General features: G+C 44.9%; 1 protein-coding gene across 2 annotated transcripts in view; it reads right to left on the bottom strand.

Moving 5' to 3' along the window:
* Positions 1–19137, bottom strand: part of etv4 (ETS variant transcription factor 4) — a 42334-nt gene that overhangs the window by 11889 nt on the left and 11308 nt on the right. For both annotated transcript variants that reach the window (XM_080456152.1, XM_080456153.1), the window contains 3 exons: positions 6002–6131; positions 4686–4868; positions 2288–2733 (listed from right to left, as the gene is read on the bottom strand). In XM_080456152.1, the coding sequence (XP_080312278.1) occupies positions 2288–2733; positions 4686–4868; positions 6002–6131 (759 nt within the window). The remainder of the gene's footprint in view (positions 1–2287; positions 2734–4685; positions 4869–6001; positions 6132–19137) is intronic.

Raw genomic sequence — 19137 nt, 5'->3', positions numbered from 1 at the left:
AGTCCCTCCTCAAGGCTCTCTGAAAGCACAAAGCTCAACTTTGTCAGGGCTATCCGTCTTCCACTCCCTATCAAAAGGTATGGGTACAAAAAGAAAAACATTAACAAAAAAGTAAAGAAAAAAAATTCTAAATGGAATTTAGGTCGACGATCCTCGGGTGTTCATTATGCATAAAGTATGCCAGTTTCAGAGCTCGGAAGCACCCATTCCTGTGCTTATATAGAGGGCAGCAGTTTTTACAGTCTCACAGAGTCAATTCAACACTCTGGATTTTACCGTGTATATCAGCCAGAACACGGTAAATGAAGCTCTTAGTGTTTCACGATATCTCACCACCCCTCCCTTGTCATCATTCTCAGGGGGGGGGGGGGGGGGTGAGATAGAGAGAGAGCGAGAGAGAGCGAGAGCGAGAGCGAGGGTGGAGCAATGCTCTGTGGCTACACACACGTACAGGTAAATTGTTACACGGCCAAGAGTTACATTAATACTCAGGATTTTTACAGCGTAGTTAGTTGTCATGCTACCTAACAGGGAAGGCTGCTTGCTTACCACCCCACCTCCCCCCCTCAATCCCTTCAACCTAAGCCCCCCTCTCCCCTCCAGGCCAGCCAGTGAGCATCTCAGGTTGCTGCGGCCACGCTCATTTTTCCATTATGAGTTCATCTGCCTGCAGAAAAAGGAAGCCAACAGTGCAACCTGAAACCCTGGAGCACTCCGCCGGGGACGCTAGTCTTTCCTATGCCCTCCATTTTCTCAATGAAATTCCTCTGCCTCTCTCTCTCTCCCTCCCTCTCTCATTCTCTCTCCCTCTCTCTCCCTCCCTCTCTCATTCTCTCTCCCTCTCTCTCTCTCTCAGAGACCAGGCAAGAGAGAACTATAGTGAAGAGAGAAAAAAGAACATTTTTTTTGCTTTGCAAAGTGTCATAGAGTTGAAAGGAGGAGTTTGCGAGGAGGAGGAGGGGGTGGAAGTCTAGGAGCCGATACAGTAAAAAGGGAGCGTGTTTTGGCTTTTTGGACATTTTGTTCTAAGGTTGGCTGCACACACGCCAGGGGAGGATTTGTCTTCAAAGAGACTCTTGTGGAGGCGAAAGCAAAAAAAAACAAAAAACTGCTGCACCGCGCAAACACCGTGAGGCTTAACGCTTCCGACGGGCCAGACGCATTTTCAGCTTGACACGCTTGCAAACAACTAGAGAAAATGCCATGACGCGTTTGTTTAACCACATTAACCCTGTCGACCCTGTTGTGTGGTCTTTTTTTAAAGCACATTTTTGCAAAAATAACAGAACTACAAGCTCACAATTTTGTGTGAGCTTTTAGATCGGCTATTCTTACTATTTGTCTTTTGATTAAGTATATATCGGGCTTAAGTGATTAAAGTCCTTGAGCCAGCTTGATAATGAGGGAAGTTATCCCTGTTATATATCCCCTTTTTTCAGTACATTTATGAGCCGATTCTACAAATGCCTTCTAAATCAGTGGTTCTCAAACTTTCCCGTGCCAAGGCCCCCCAAAATTATATATATGTGGCCGTGGTCCCCCATCTGAAAATGTTTTGTGCCAGGGACCCCCAGAACATTTGCGTTAAAATCATTCAACATTTTTCAAACACTTTCAAGAAGCAGACGTACAAGCTTGAGCTTGCATCTGCTATCTTTGAGAACCACCGTTCTAAATCCTAAGCGTTTTCTGAAAAACGTATGTTGCTACATATATATATATATAGCTAAAATCTAAAATGACACAGATGCTTGGGTTAAAAAATACCGGATTTTACTTTGTCACTTGCACCCCCCCCCACTCCTCTCCCTACCTGCCTGTCTCCTTTTGATCACTTCGCCTTTTGTAATAACTATAAGACATTAGCCGTACACATTTATTAACGCAAGCTTCTCTTGACTACTTTCACATTTCTTGATTGTCGAGGTGCATTTAGTTTTTATACCTTTTGTTTTTTTGAGCAACCCTATTTAATATTAGGCAAATGTAAAGACATGAGGGGAGGTACATGGTCCGTTCCAATTCACCCGTTTGCCAGAGAAGCTTGCAACTGAAAATACACAAGCAAGACATCCTCAGGCGATCTAGATAAGTAACGTAGAGTCCTTAGACAAACAAAAAAAAAACTGAAAAAACACCAAAGATATGGCAGTAGGTATTGAAACATTTAAATGTGGCTTTTGGCTCAACATGTTCCCTAATTAAAATGGCAGTTCTTTCCCCCTATAGATTTGCCCTTAAGGAAGAGTCTCTATGCAGTGGAGCGTGTTCTCTGACTGTCACTCACCAGGGTCATATGTGTAGTCCGTGGGCTCCTGTTTGACCATCATGTGGGCCGGTGGGAACCTGTGTTGGTGGGGGTGTGGATGAGGGTGTTGGTGTTGGTGAGGGTGAGGGTGGGTCTGGGGGTGAGGCCCAGGGACCGGGCCCCCCGCCGCCATGTGGGCGGCCCGTTCGTACAGGGGGTCCAGGTACTCCTGCTTAAAGCTCTGCTGCAGGTAGGGCAGGCAAGGGTCGGAGTGCTGTCGATGGTACACACCACCTCCTCCTCCTCCCCCTCCTCCTCCTCCACCACCACCACCACCTCCCGGTCCTCCGCCCCCTCCTCCTCCACCACCACCCCCGGCATGGGGGCCTGCGGCCGGGGCAGGCTGCATGCGTTGGAAGGCCTGCTGCCCCTGTGGTGGGAACTGGGTGCACATGGGGTCTGATGAAGGGCCCTGGTACCTGGAACTGAGAGACCAGATTATTAACTAAGGTTTGGCTTCCTAATTGTCTCCGCCGAAGGTGGAGAATATGTTTTCGCTTTGTGTGAGCAAACATTGTTAGCCAAGCTAACATTGGGCAAGCTCCACGTGACACGTGTCAATATGTCGACACCAATGTCTCTGATTGGCTAGAGGGACGCGTGACGAAATAAAATTCTATAAAAAGGTGTGTCACTTCAAGAAGCCACTACTTTTTGAAGTGAGGTAAAACAGGATCAATCAGACTTGATTGGAACAGTACCTTCAGTAAGTCCAAGTCACCCGTCTGTGCGTGTGTGTTTCCCTCTGAGAACACCTAACATTGGTCAAGCAAAGGCGCAGAAGGCCAAAGCTAAGAAAGCATACTCATCTACAATTGTAACGTAGAAGAAGACTAGAGTTGAAATGATCCCACAACAAAGCCTAACTCTTAATACGTGTCAATATGTTGACATCAATGTCTCTGATTGGCTAGAGGGACGCATGACGAAATACAATCCTATAATAAAAGTGTGTGTCACTTAAAAAAGCCGTTTACATTTTGAAGCGAGGTAAGACAGGATCAATTAGTCTTGATTGGAACAGTATCTTCTAGTCCAAATCACCCGTCCGTGCGTGTGTGTGTCCCTTTGAGAACACCTGACATTGGTCAAGCAAAGGCGCAGAAGGCCAAAGCTAAGAAAGCATACTCATCTACAACAGTAACACAGAAGAGGACTAGAGTTGAATACAACAAGACCGAAATCTTAATACGTGTTAATATGTTGACACCAATGCCTTTGATTGGCTAGAGGAATGCATGACGAAATACAATTCTATAAATAGGTGTGTCACTTCAAAAAACCCAATTTAATTTAATATTATTGTCTGTTCTATTTTAAGGAATACGTAAATATTACGTAAATATATTAATCTTTTTTTAATCTCTTTTTTCATCTTATTTTATTTTTAACATTGGAAAACAAGTATTAGAACTTTTTGTTTAACTAAAAGATATATATTTTACCCTACTGTATCACATTAGTTATTGCTATTATAATATAATTGATATATATATCAGATGCGTCATAGTATATACATTTTTGTCAGAAATACATAAATAACTTTTGGAATCTCTTTTTTTCATCCTATCTTTTTTTAAACATTTTTTTAAACATATTTTTAAACATTAGAAGACAATATGATTTTTAAATCATTTTTTTTTTAATAAATATTTCTTTAACATACACCTTTTTATTTAACTACAGTATATATCTTTTACTCTACTGTATCTCATTAGTTATTGCTATGATAATATAATTGCTATAGTCTGCTGGCGGAGACTTGTGCTCCGAGGAGCACATTTTCTAGTTATATATATTTTTGGGCGGTGAAACCGCCCCTATAAGTGAGGTTTGGATATTTGTACAATTATCCTGCGCTGTGATTGGCCAAAAAGTACCCCGCCTAACCCTGCACCGTGATTGGCCAATCACAGTCTATTCAGGACTGTGATTGGCCAGTGTCACATGACACATGTGCATAGCCCTATATAAGAAACCATTTTAAGTTATGGTTTCTTATATAGGGCTATGCACATGTGTCATAAAGTGTTTCAATAAATGTATTTATTTTTTGTACATGATTGGTTGACTCCATTCAGTATTGTGATTAGCTAGCAAGACACCGCCCACTTCACACAGGGTGTGATTTTTTTGAGTATTGTCAATATGTCTATATATATATTATCTATACACATCATTGCAATAATTGTTGTAACTCTGGCTTGTCAGAGGGGACCTTGAATCAGGCTTTGATTCGGGCATTGATTACTTGATGTGGGGTTGTCACTAAATCTATAACAAATCATATGTTCATATGTCGTTGTGCGTGTCTGCACACAGAGGTTTTGTGCATTTGATACGAAGCCCTGTCATGAATGCCATCAGTGTGTGTCACCTGGGATTGATGGGGTAGCTGTGGCTAGGCAGTGGCTGGGTGGAGGCAGCAGGGTTCATGTAGCCAGCGTCGGGCCGTCCGGCCACAGCAGGTTTGGGGGAGTAATGCTGCTGCATGGGTGACATGGGCGTTCCCGGGCAGGAGCTCTTTCCTCCCCCTGCAGCCCTTTTCTGCTCATAGGCACTGGAAAACGAAAGCACGCCCGAAACACACACACACACACACACACACACACACACACAATAACCACATTAACCCTGGCATTCCTGTTTTGGGCATGTCATTATAACCGAAAATCTCCCAAGATTTGCAGTAGATCGGCCATTTTCTTCGCGCGACATTACGTTATGGCGAAGTATAAAATAGGGCTTTTAAGTGGTTAACACAAACACACACGTGATCCACATGTTCGGAGACGGTTGTGCGTGGAAGAGGCACAGGGTTTCATGAGTCAATACGACAAAGCAGGCTAATGGGAGCTGTGTAGTGAGGCTTGTGGTGGTCAATAGCATGTGGTCACTCTCTTTGCTGTGTTGACTTATGCATGAGAGCTGACCAGGGTTTGGTTTCCTGAACATAGTGCTACCACGTCCTTGTTCTGTTTTTATGTAGCTGGACAGACTGCACAAACCCTCACAGACAAGAGCCATAATACAGCCTTTTATTAACCCATTCAATCCGGGAACGCATAGCCGTGTCATTTTAGATTTTTAGCTATAACCATTATTTTATACTTTGGGCTAGCGTGGGACTGAGTGCCACGCTACGAACAATCTTTGAATACCGTAAATTTCGGACTATAAGCCGCGACTTTTTCCCATTTTTCGATCCTGCGGCTTATATAACGGTGCGGCTTATCTATGGATTTTTACAGCTAACGGCCACTAGGGGACCTCCTAAATCTATGGATTTTACACACGCGGCTTATAGTCCAGTGCGGCTTATATATGTACAAATCATTCAATTTAGCTGCTGCGGCTTATATTCAGGTGCGGCTTATAGTGCGAAAATTACGGTATATATATTTTTTTAAAGCGAACATTTTTTATTAAAATCTTTGCTTCTGGGGATTCTACAAATGTCTTCTAAATCCTAATCCATAGTGCGGCACTCTGTGCCGCACTATGAGCTTGTATATCTGCTATTTTTGAATAGCCAAATGAATCTAAAAATTACACAGATGCGTTCCTGGATTGAATGGATTAAACACTGACGACGCATCTATACTTGTGTTTATAATCGCTTGAAACCATGCTCAAATACAGCCCATGCTGTGATGTAGTTACAATGTGACCTCTGCGTGGGGTGTTTTTTACCTGGCGTAAAGGCACTGCTCTCCGCTGGGGTAACTGAAGCTCTGCTTGTGGCTACAGGACTGGCTGGGGTCAGAGCCTGGGCTCTGGGGCTCTTTCTTGATGGTGACCGGTGGGCTATGGAACGCCACCGCTATACAGGGGGAGACAGAAAGGAGAAACAGACGGGTTAGTAATTACATGATGATTGAAATTCTTTATTAGGAATAACCCCTTGAGATGTAGCATTTCGTTTTCGAGGGGGTCCTAGAACAGTACATAAAAACATTGCCTCTGTACAGCAGTGGCTCTCACAGTGGGGTCCGGGGACCCCCAGGGGTCCTTGACGGGGTTCCAGTAAAATGATTTAATATAACATCTAAATCAGTTTAACCACTTTAACCCTGTATACATCAGATACATTTGAAAATAGCAATTTTTTAAAAACATTTCAACAAGACAAATCGTAAGTATGGGGGGAACCCTGGCACAAAATATTTTCAGATGGAGGTACGCAGCAAAACATTAATTTGGGGGTCCTTGCCTTGAAAATGTTTTAGAAACACTGTCATACAGAAGATAGACACCCCCCCCTCTCCTGATACGACTGCCGTCAAAGGCTGGGATGCAAAAGCAAATACTTCTGTCCACACAGGAATCCGGCTGACATGCCAGCCAGAGTGCTTAAGAGACAGTCAATTGAAACCATCAGGAGGCTGACAGACAAATGTAAACACACTGGTGTGCGTTGGCACATACGCACACACAGGCACACACACACACCGACAATCTAGCACACACATAAAAAAAGCTCTCTCTCGCTGTCTCTCCCAGACAGGCTCCCTCTCTCTCACACACGCACGCACGCACGAGCTCCCTCTCTCTCACACTCACACATACTAACAAACTGCACACGTATTGACGCACACTCACACACATACACGACGGCATTCCAGCAGTCGTTTGGAAGTGCAGCGTGTCCTCGCCCACTTCTTTGCTCTCTGCCAGACACAACAGCAGCCATAACTACCCCCAGTCAAAGTCAAGCTCAAACCTAAACAACTGTACGGGCCAGCAAAGCGTCCTCTCTGCTGATGAAAGGCAATGTCACACCTCTGTGAGAAATGCACATACACTGTATATATGTGACTCAGCATTCTTTCCTATCGGGACCCAGATGTTAGCAGCAGGGTTTATTTGATTATCTAAAAAAAAAAGTAAAAGAATGAAACAAGGAGGAGAGTTTGTGCTTAAAATAGAAGTATGCGTTTTGTCGCTACGTGAAAGACAAATACAGTGCCGTATTCTCTTTCCTTAATCACTTAAGCCCTGTGTTATACTTCTGCCATTTGAGAATAGCCGACTGACATGTTCACATGCACCGTGACGCCTTGTGAGCTTGTCGAACAATTTCTTTTTTCCTTTTTGCCCAGATTGGACGATTGTTGAAAAACTGAAAACTTATGACAAAATTGTGGGGGAGAAATGTTGAAAAAATAAAAAGTAGTTACATTACATCACATGAGTTGGGCTGATGCAAATAAATGGACCAAATGCACACAAGGATTATTGCTATTGGTCAAGCTCACAACAATCTGGGAACCCATCGGCAAAAGAAAAGGAAAAAATCGCTGAATAAGTTGACCAGGGTAAACTTTTTTTAACAGGGTCCCACAGTGGTCTATACAATGTCCCTTCCTTTCTTCCCTCCACTAAATCCCTTTGCTTAAAAAAGCTTGCAACCCATCGCAATGCGACGCATTGTAGATCTGCCATTTCCACTGAACGTTCGCCCATTATGATATTCACAGGAAAGGGAGGCTAGGGTTAATGTGGTTGAACCACAATTTGACGTTTCCTTGCTGGTTTTCTGATGCAATATATCATAATTTTCTTTGTTACTCCAATTTCTTCCAGCTTCCCGGCAAGACGGAGATCTGTCCATCAAGCCTGGACTACAGGAGGGGACCTTTTGACTCAAGGGCCACAGAAACCACCCAGTGTGGAGCTTCAAACTGTGCCGAGGGCCCGCGTGTTTATTATGCGAGGGGAGGTTTTCACCCAGAGAACTGTACAGGATGTTTTTCTGGTCTCGACACGGTAAACAGCAGCAGCTGTGCACTTCCAGCTGGGGAGGCCTGTGTTTATGCCTGTGTGTGTGTGTGTGTGTGTGTGTGTGTGTGTGTGTGTGTGTGTGTGTGTGTGTGTGTGTGTGTGTGTGTGTGTGTGTGTGTGTGCATGTCTGCAGTGGGTGTGGACCTGCTGGAACAGGCCACACTGAAAGCTGAGCCCAGGTAATTACATACTGTAGCCCATTCACAAAAAAGGGAGGAGAGGAAAGAAATGCAGCGAGCGGCTGGCTGACTACATAGCCTGAGCCGATCTGTCCCACAAAAACCAGAGAGCAAAATCACATGGAAACAACGTCAACAGACAATGGGGGAGATTAGATTGAAACGATCCTACACATTAAAATCCTCAGTGTTAATCCAACTCTGAGAGTTACAATGGATAATTAACACTGAGTATTTTACAGTGTGCTTCAGTTTGGTAGGACAGTTTTCACTTTTCAGCCCATGTACCTCCATTGAAAAATTGAGGAGAGATCCATTTAAAACTTTCTGTGTTTGAAGTACAACTTTCAAGATGTAAGAGCAAAAAATAAATAGTTGACTTTGTCCCCAGAATGGGCAACATTGGAGGTCAGTTCATTGAGTTCTACAAACTACTTCCATGAACAAGGCTAAAAGGACGGAGAACAAACGCCCAGAGGTGCTTAGGACATGGTGGGTAAAATGCACAGTGTTTGGTAATCTGTATGTGCTGTGCGTGCTCCCACAAAGTATTTTTTTTAACTTTGTTGTTTGTGGTTACAGTAATTCTGTGGGCCATGTCCTATAACTACATAGAAGAAGATACTGCTAATATGAGTTTTTCCTCCAATTGTGTCATTGATGAGCACAGAGCATCTCAAAAGTTTATTTGAAAAAGTTCACTTTAACTTGAAGTGCTCAGAGTCAGACAGGGCTTCACAAAAAGGCAGAGTGTTCTGAAAACGGACACGTGGCCTTAAGGTCCGTACTCCGTACACACCAGGATATTTTGTGCGATTAATTCGCATTCATTTACAGCCGTTTAGGTTATGTGTGTATATGCACACAGAGCGTGATTATAACGGGCGACTAAGTGACGTAACAATGTTTTAATAGCGTGAATAAAATCATCATCCTGTATGAATGAGGCATCACCAAAATATAAGGGAATAAATCACGGGCACATGCCCACCAGTCGCAAACAGTTGGCTGCAGAATTCTACCAAAAAGAGTCATCAGACAGATTGAAAATTAGATATGAAAGCATACAATAGAATTAACATTTAGAGGCCCCCAAGATTTTTTTGAGCATGAGGTACACCCGTTGAGGTACAACACATCTGAACCATCCCACAGACACGTATTACTAACAATGTCACACCTCTTTTACAACAGAATATACATTGTATATCCAACTCAGCATTCTTTCCTATCGGTAGCCAGATGTTAGCAGTCAGTTCAGTTGTATGTTTGTTTGTTTGTTTGCCTCGGAGTTAAAAAGGGGGAAAGCTTCACATCACACAGTGCCACGTCAACATGCTAACCCTTCTGGCCTGGGACATCGACTCACTCTCCCATGACTGGCAGGCAGGTGAGGAAGTTTTGGCTTTAGCAGAGGATCAACGGCATTAGAGGGCATTTAGGCAGATTTCCCCGACAGACACAACGGGATTCCAGAAGCTCCTCTAAGTCTCCGCCGGCTCGTCTGCTCCCATAACAGAGGGCGGCACATGACCGCCGCTCTGATAAAAGCCCAGCGCGTGTTTGTCTACCGGCGCATTCCCCTTTCTCTGGTGTGGCCGTGAACTGCAAACAAGTGGTGGTGTGTGTGTACACAAGTCCACTCACAATGCAGCCAAGCGAAGCCGCTAATGCGATTGGCAGGGATACGGCCTTTTGATGTGGCCCCGTTGCTTTATGAGGACGCCTCGAGAACATGCTGCATTTGAAAACACTGCAGCCTAGGAATGACATTGAATGTACACACAGGTGTGTGTGTTTGTGTGTGTGTGCGTGTTCATCTTCGATATTTAATAACCATGGTAAACAAGTGATTGGGACAGCACTGAGTGAGTGAGTGAGTGTGTGCGTCTGTGTGTACAAGTGCATGTGTGTGCCTGTGTCATTGGTGTTCCAGCCTGTTGCCTGGCATGCTTTTTCAATTAGCCACTTGGCTGATTAACGAATCCCTAGACACAGAATACTCTAATTAATGGAGCCAGGGATCAAAGCATCATGCAGAGATTGGTATAACTCAACATAATCGCTCCACTGAAAACACGCAGAGAGACCCCCGGTTCATGCCTATTCACATAATGATCGCTTAGGAAAAAAAGTTTAAGGTACAGAGAATTATTTTAAGGAACGTTCTGATTTCCCGGAGCTGTTTTAAATCAAAACAAACCCCCCCGAGGCTCTAACAAGTATTTCAAACTCTCTCGAGTATAGCAGTAAATCTCCCTGCTCCAGATGATGTCAAATTTGCTGCAAAGGTTTATAAGGAAGTGGCAGTCTTGTAAATAGAACCGGAGCAGAGTTATGTTCACGCCGTTCAACGCTCTCTTCCTGGTTTTATTTGGGGCAATATGACCCCGGGCTCTCACGGCTCTGGTTCCCTCCTTTAACAGCGCTGTTCAAGTGTTACATCACCCCTTCTCAAAGATCCTCATGTTTCATAGAGTTTCTACAGAACATGGGAGTGAGGTGGGGTAGGGTGTGGTAAAGCGGGTGGGGGTTGGTGAACATCGATGGACACAGAGCATGATGGCCCTGATAGAAGTTTAGACCTTCAAAGACGTATACATACGGTACACCCTCCAGAGTTATATGGGTAGAATGTGTAGGGCTAGGCAATATGTCCATATTATATATAGTCGATATAGTGATATGAGACTAAATATCGTCTGGGATTTTGGATACGTAATATTGTGAAGTGTCACTTCCTGGTTTTAATCACTTAAGCCCCATTTATCCTTTTTTTTCTCCTTTCAAAAACGGCAAAAATAGCTGCATCGAGACATGTGAAAAAATGTATTATACTGTCACAATACAATATTATCGTTACTTGATATTGAGGTATTTGGTCAAATAATATTGAAATATTAGATTTTGTCTATAACGCCTAGCCCTAGGTGTGTGTGTGTGTATTTGTGTGTGTGCGTATGTGCAGGCTGTGGACACGCATGCTTTCGAATGGAACATTGGGCGGATTCTCCACACATCCTAAACTATAAGATACGGTCGGGGGTGGCTGGGGGGGCTTGTTTTATCTCCTCCTTCCTGATTTCCAGGCTTTCTTCAGCTGTCCGCCATTCACTCCCCATTCTGAGCGCCATCTATAGAGACAACACCCCCCTAACAGCTAAAGGTCGGTTGGAAGAGGGCCTTTTTTACATAATGTAAATGGTGGGTGGGTGGGGTTAGAGGAGGGAGGAGGAGGCAGGGTGAAAGGTGATGGTCATGGTTGAGTGCTTTAGGAAGTAGAGGGATCATTACATACAAGGGGTGGTGGAGTTGGGGGTGGGGGTGCTATTCAGTAGATACCCACCACAAACAAATCCCAGGAGCAAGAGATGGCACCCTGAGAACCCTCATCACTCAGTCTAAAACCACCCAACCTCTTGGTCATACAATGGCCTCCTCCAGCTGGGACATATGGAGGCAGCGGGAGCTGGAAGGAACAGCACTATAGTATTCTTACGGGGGTTGTCGTCTCGTCTGTAGCTGTAAGCACCACAGGCTACAATACTATAGACTGACACAGAAGATTTACCGCGTAATGGAAAGAAGCAAATAAGAACCATGAAGGGTCGCGATCAATGAAATCACGAGAAAACTGCATTTAAAGTGTGATAATGTTTTTCACCTCAGTAATAGGTTCTAGCCCAATTCCATATAAAACTTTAAAAGATTGTTTTTCCCCCCAGAACAACTACTGTATCTCCATTAAGTAAATTCAATAAATGCATTCAAATCCAATATCCATTCATGGGCATGTCTGAACTTAAAGAATAACAGGTTCAAATGCAAGTCCTGTTCTCAGGACCCGTAGGAACTTTGGTTAGATTTACTTAGGAAATCTTGTTTAGAGGTGGTGGTGGAATACGTGCAGTGTAGTCGCCGTGAGAGTGCGTGAAACATGTTACACGCCACCTGTGCACAAGGCAGCGGCGTTGGGGACCGTCCCATGAACTCCCGTCTTATTTTAGAACCAATGTTTCCTACCATTAAAGGGCCTGGTGTGGGGAAATCCAGCCCGAAGTCTGGAGTGGATCTGGAGAGTCTTACCATGGATGTTTATCTGCAGCAGAGCCAAGTCTTAAGTCTCTGGAAGTCTGCAGCACACGACAGCCTGGCTCGCACTTAACTCATCACTTTAGCGGGTCAGAACCCAGCTCAGCTCCCTGTGTCAAACAGGGTGAGCGCTAAGCTAGCTAAATGGGAGTACAACACGCGAACATCGAGTAAATACTTATCATGTAAAATCATAGTTCACAGGTCAATTGTCACACAGACTCAGACCTCTCAGTTTTTATAGGGGTGGTGTGGGAATTATCTCTCGGATTTAGGGGAAATGGTGCATACCTCAAATTTAGTACATATGTGCACAGCATACTGCCCCACGTGGAATCGAAATTCAGAAAGTGTGCTTGGGTACACATGGCTCCCTGCTAGCCAACTGATCCCTTATGGAGGGCGGCAGATCAATTAACCAACAAGGACCCCCAATTATGTCACAAAGCCTTTAAAGGTTAAAAAGGAAGGTATTGATTCAGCGCGGCGACAAATAGCATTACTCGCTCTCGACTCGCGATTCCACTGTTGTGGCGATTGAGGGAGGCAGAAGAAGAGTAGAGCAACGGTGTAACTTGAAAATATTTGCCTGTCAACTCAGGTTACATATTGTTACATGCTCAGATTTAACCTACAGTATACTTTGTAGGGAATCTTAAAGCTAGGCCGTATGCTCGATCTGACACTCTACGTTGTGCTTTCAGTGCAGAGGGTGCCGTTTCTATCAATTATTATAATATGAATGTTTTTGCAATTAAATGTTGTTCAACTTACTCTTGAGACACTCTTTTTTTATGCTAACAGCAACACTTTAAATATGCGTAACTCACACTCAAAGAAAGTCCAAAATGTATAGTGGAAAATCCTGAGAGCTGAGGTAGACAGTGAATGACACAGAGTCTGGGTAGAAAGACAGAGAAAGGAAGGAAGGTAGATAACAGAGAGAGGAGACAGAGAGATGAAGCAACACAGACATAAATGAAGAGAGAGCAAAAAGGGAAGTGAGGTGTTACGATATGTATTAGCGAGCGTTTTCGACCATTTCGATCCAGCCATTCCACTGGTGCATGGAAACATGTGCAGGACATGTGTGTATGTGTGTGTGTGTGTGTGTGTGTGTGTGTGTGTGTGTGACTGTGTGGGCGCACATGCTTCTCAGGTCACTGCAGATTCAGGAAGACAGGGAGACAGAGAGGAAGAGACAGAGGGAGAGAGAAAGAACATGCTAAATGGGAGAAAGAGAGAGAAAGCGAGAGACAGCCAAGATGAGCCTGGTCAGAGAGGAGACAGAGAAAGACGGAGTGAGAGAGAGAAAGAGAGGAAGTGAGAGAGAGCCAAGCAGAGTCTGGTAAGAGAGAGTCAGACTGAGACGGAGTGTGTGTGAGACAACAAATCAGAAACACAGAAGGAAACAGAAATGGAGTGAGAGCGCTGAGCTGAACCTGGCCCACAATCGACAACTCGTCCTCATCTCTGGGAGTCGACGGGCCCCTGAGTGGCTTCAGTATCTGCCTGCTCTCAGGGCGACCAGCAGCGCTGCATCCATTAGTGTCTGCCCTGATCTGATTTACAGGTCGCCCTCTCTCATCTGATAATGGTTCAGCTTCCTTGAATATTTAAAGCATTGTTGTCAGATACCTGCCAAACGAGCCAAGCCAGATTGATGGAAAGTACAGTGGAATCAGCGGGGAGGAGTGACGGCTCCAGGAGAGCTACGTGTGACCCCTTTTGATTTGCGTTAATGCAACAAACAAACAAAAAACTAAGAGTGCCGATGGTCTGGCCGTTGTGGAGGAGGTTGTGCGAATAATGACATGTTTTAATTTAGACGTTAGTATTTGTTGCGTCAGCTTTCAGAATGTGGATCACGAGAAGAAACTGCCGCGACGGCTTTCGCAAACATCAAAGTTTCGCTTCTCCTTTTCCAAGTATCTCAAAATATCTCAAATTAGGTCACGATGTCCTTTAGGTTGGTGGGAATGTTCTTGTCAGTTCCAAGTACCGTGACCCCAGGTTCCTCAGCGCTGTGTGGGTCTGTTTGATTGTGTGCATGTGTGCGTGATACGTCCGGTGGTCAAGAAGCGAAGTCAGCTCATTGAATGATCTCTGGCCCAGCTGGCTTTGAATCTTCTCAATGAACAAGCAAATATCGACCTGCACAAGTATCATCGCACATCAGTCATACACAAACAATATAGTATGAACTCCTGTTAATTGTAATTGCAAAGTCCTGCTCTATGCTGTGCACATGGGGAACAAATTCAACAGTGGTAGTACACAGTAAAGACCAAAGTCTTAATTTTACAATTAATTTAGAATGTCCTATTAGAATGTTTTTTTTACTCTCATAAATTAACCACTTTGAACCTGGTGTCTCTACTTTGGACATGTTTTACAGGCAAAAACAAAAAAAAAACATTTCAAATTGTTTCTAAATTATCACTTTTTAGACAAATTTCTAAAACCTTCCAAAAATAGCAACAATAGCTGATCTAGAAGCTCACAACACGTCCCATCGCAGCACATCAAGTAAATATGGCTTAAGTGGTTAACACTTCAGATTGTACTACAATGTATCAAACTTCACGTAGCCCATCGCAGCAGATCACAACATGTATCTATCAACCCCTTCAGTCTTTCACGTGTGTTCCCTTCACTTGTCCATTACGGTTCCAATCGCGCTGCGTTGGCTCTTTATAAATTGGCCATTGACTGTTCATAAATCTCATCTCTGCCATTGCAGTTTAGCGTAGCCCCCCCGCCCCGATACAATACATCCCCGTTGTAGGACACGTGCAGCGCGAGGGACGCTCCGCGGGCAGGCGATGGGGGGTATGTAATTAATCTGGCACAATATTGACTCCTCGCTCACCATCCCTCACCCCCAATATAGCTGTCCCCTCTTAATGTTTAATGTAGCAATCGATCCCCCCCCAGCACTGTTACTGAAATGATATAATGAGCTCCTACTGTCCGCCATCATATTGTGCAAGCGAGGCAGAGAGTGTGTGTGTGTGTGTGTGTGTGTGTGTGTGTGTGTGTGTGTGTGTGTGTGTGTGTGTGTGTGTGTGTGTGTGTGTGTGTGTGTGTGTGAGAGCACATGAGTGCAGTGCCTCTCCATGCAAGTGTGCATATCCCTTTGTGTATGAGCAAGCACATGTGCACATCTGCGTGTACACACATGCCTGTGTGTGTGTGTGTGTGTGTGTGTGTGTGTGTGTGTGTGTGTGTGTGTGTGTGTGTGTGTGTGTGGGGCATACGTGTTTAGAGTGTGTGAGAGTCCGGGGCAGGAATCCGTCTTATCTAAATGAGATAACACATGCAACATCGAGTTTCCGTCAGGCTCCAGAAAGGCCTGGACACCTTGCTCTTAATTATCGGAGCCCACGCCACGTCCACACAATTCCCTCTGCGCTTCTTCATCACTCCTCGCAATCTCGCCCTCTATTTTCCCCCCTCCTCCTCCTCCTCCTCCCCCCTCTCTCCATGTCTTGATCTGGATCTTGATCGTAACGGCCCCCGCGTGGCACGTTTGACCCACTCTTGCCCCCTTATCTCCCCCTGGTCCTGATTTATCCGTGCTTTATCTTTATCCGTCCATCTATCAAAGCCTCCCTCTCTCTGCCTGGATCGATAGCTCCATACGATGGCTCTCACTCACTCCACACACCTCCCTGTCTCTCTGTGTCAGCAAGTTACAGCAGGTCCATTCTCGCTACGTCGCATGTCCTGTGGGCTTTTGTGTTCGGACACGCATGTGTAGTAGACATGGATGTGATTGTGTATGGGTCCATTTGGGTCCATCTTTAAACTCATAGAGCTAAGTTAATGCTGCAGATTTCGCCGTAGTGCGGTGATTCTCAAACATTTTTCATTTGATATGCATAAGGCCATGGACCCCCCCCCCCCCCCCCATTTGATACAATTATGTGTTTATCTCTTGGACCACAATCTACACTGTAAAATCCTCAGTGTTAATTTAACTCATGTACAAATGGAACCATAATGGGCTGCTTAAGGGTCCATTTGTACACTCTCAGAGGTCTATTTAGCTCTTATCAATCATTTAGCTGGACCCCACGTTGAGAACCAGTGGTGTCGTGGTTGTGGATTATACTGTATTTAATTCTTCTATGTGTGTGTGTGCGTGTGTCCACGCACACTCGTGCGTGTCTCCATGTGTCTACATACTGTACGTGCGTGACCGTGACGCGCTTGTGCACGTTGTGTGTCCAGAACGTGACAGACAGGGTAAAATACATCACAATGTGTTTATGCGTACTTAACACGTTTCCTGGTGTCTGGCTGCTTGTTGCTCTTAACGCGCGACTACCATTATTTTTTAGCATCTCTCCCGCTCCTTTACGGCATCTGTTCTACGCCTTGTTCTGCGCTCGCTTTCGAGAGAGGAAAAAACACTCCAGCTGTAGAAAACGTTAAAACACAGCCATCCGTTCGGGTGGGGGGGTGGGGGTGGTATGGGGGGGCTTCTCTGGCGCATGCATGTACATGTACAGGAACAAGCACACATGCGCTCTATTTTCCTGTTTCACTTTTCTCTCCCCATGCACGCATAGGCAAACATTCTCACTCTTTTTCTGCATCCCTCTTTCACAGACAGACACACACACACACACACACACACACACACACACACAACTCCCCTTCTCTCTGTCTTGTAATAAAATAAAACACACAGTGCCGTCCATTCACAGAGCGGTGCTGCTGTAACACCGGGCTAGGCCTGCCTGGCTCAAATCCCCGCAGCCACTGGCTTTGACAGCACTGCACTGAATCAACACGGCAGAGTACTGCTTTTCTCTTCCCCACTGGAGGCTGTTACACGCCTATTAGCCTGCGCGTCTGACCGTCGCTGAGCCAGTTTCATCGAGTTCGGGCGGCAGCCCACGGAGATACAGTATTGTATATAAACAGGGGTAAAAAGGGTAGAATTTAAGTTTTTTTTTCTTTTTTACAGTTTTTGTTGTTGTTCTACAATTTGTTCTGGGGAGAAAACATTTAGTACAACTACTAATAACACTTTTTCAGGGTCAGCTGGAAATAAATGGTAGTTGCGTGTCCATTAAAACTTAATATTTTTAAAACACAGAAAATCAATACATGATAGTATGAATACTAAAGCTCTGTCCAATGTAGAGTGACAAGGGAACATACTAGCTGAGCATTTTCTCCTGGAGTAGCAGCCCCCCAAAACGCCCCCACTCCCCGCTTTTCATGAATGGAGGTTCACTCCCCTTAACTCAATCTGCTGCCTCAGCCAGTCTCTCACAACCAGCCCATTCATAAAACCCTGGGGCTCAAGTGTGTGCGTGTGTGCGCGTGCGCGTGCGTGCGTGTGTGTGTGCACATAAAGTATGAGTAGAAAGCATGCATGTAGTATGGGGAGAGTGTCGAAAGTATGTGTGTGCGTACCGGTAGAAAGCATGTGCAGAAAGTTTCCTTGTACATACATATGTGCATTTGAGTATGTTTGCATGGGTGTGCAAGTGTTCCAATGTGCATGCCTGGATGGATGAGTGCCTGTCAAGGCCAATTAAACAACCTCTCATATTTAGGAACACACACACACACACACACACACACACACACACACACACGCGTTTGTATTACTACACTTGTGAGGACATCAACATTTTAGGACGGTGATTTAATGAAGGCCATTAATAGTTGCCATTTTGAACCCTAACGCCGAAAATAGCAGATCTACAAGCTCACAACGGGTCGCTGCGACATTTGGCCCTCACAAGTATAGTACTACAAGTACACACACACACACACACACACACACACGAGTGATGGCCTCCCCAGAGCTAGCAGAATCTGCGTGTATCAAGCAGTCACCTGGCTGTTTTTGCCGACTTTGTTGCGTAGCAGCTGTATTTTGGAAAGCCGAGAGAACACAGGGACGCATGCTTCTCTTTTCAGCGAAGAGAGGAAGAGAGAGAGGGAGGGGTTCACCCATTCACTCTCTCCTCTGCACTCCAAATGGGGACTGATTGGGCCAGCTCTGATCTGAAGCGAGCAATGGGAGGAAAATCAACCCAAATGACCAGACAGACCGTGAGGAAGAGAGAGAGAGAGAGAGAGAGAGAGAGAGAGAGAGAGAGGGAGGGGTGGGGGTGGGGGGAGAGAAAGGATGTGAATCCATGACGAGGCAGAAACGCACACAGCCAGAGAGACAGACAGACTGCTGGGAAACATACAGAACTGGACAGAACTGGCTTACTGTAGCTTCTCCTCTTTTAGCCGTTTCTTTCTTTCTTTTTATTACTCTCTTTCACGGCTTCCCTTTTTTATTTTTTTGGTCAAAATCACAGTGTAATTGTCCTCTTTTCTCTAACTCTCCTCAATGCCTCAATGTTTCTTTACTCTCTCTCTCTCTCTCTCTCTCTCTCTGCCCTTTCCAGTCTCGATTCTGTCTCTTTATCTCGCTCATACTTGTTTTTCACTGCCCCCCCCCCCCCACCCCACCAAAAGAAAAGAAAAGAAACGTAACAGCATTCTATAGCCACGACTTCCTATATAATTACTACAAGACACAAATCTAAACAATCGGCCCACACAGCTCAGAAATCACTGGATTAGTTCACATCTTGGAACACTCAATGTGTAGAGAGTGGGGGGGGGGGGGGGGGGGAGAGAGAGAGAGAGAGAGAGAGAGAGAGAGAGAGAGAGAGAGAGAGAGAGAGAGAGAGAAGGGGGGAAGGGTGTCCAGATTTTTAAATTGGGCTTTAGTTTGTACAGGCACAGGAA

This window comes from Gymnoscopelus braueri (genome assembly GCF_963280865.1).
Source record: "Gymnoscopelus braueri genome assembly, chromosome: 17".
In the NCBI taxonomy this organism is placed as follows: domain Eukaryota; kingdom Metazoa; phylum Chordata; class Actinopteri; order Myctophiformes; family Myctophidae; genus Gymnoscopelus; species Gymnoscopelus braueri.
Note: the sequence above shows the minus strand (reverse complement) of the source record. Positions and strands in the feature narration are given on the sequence as shown.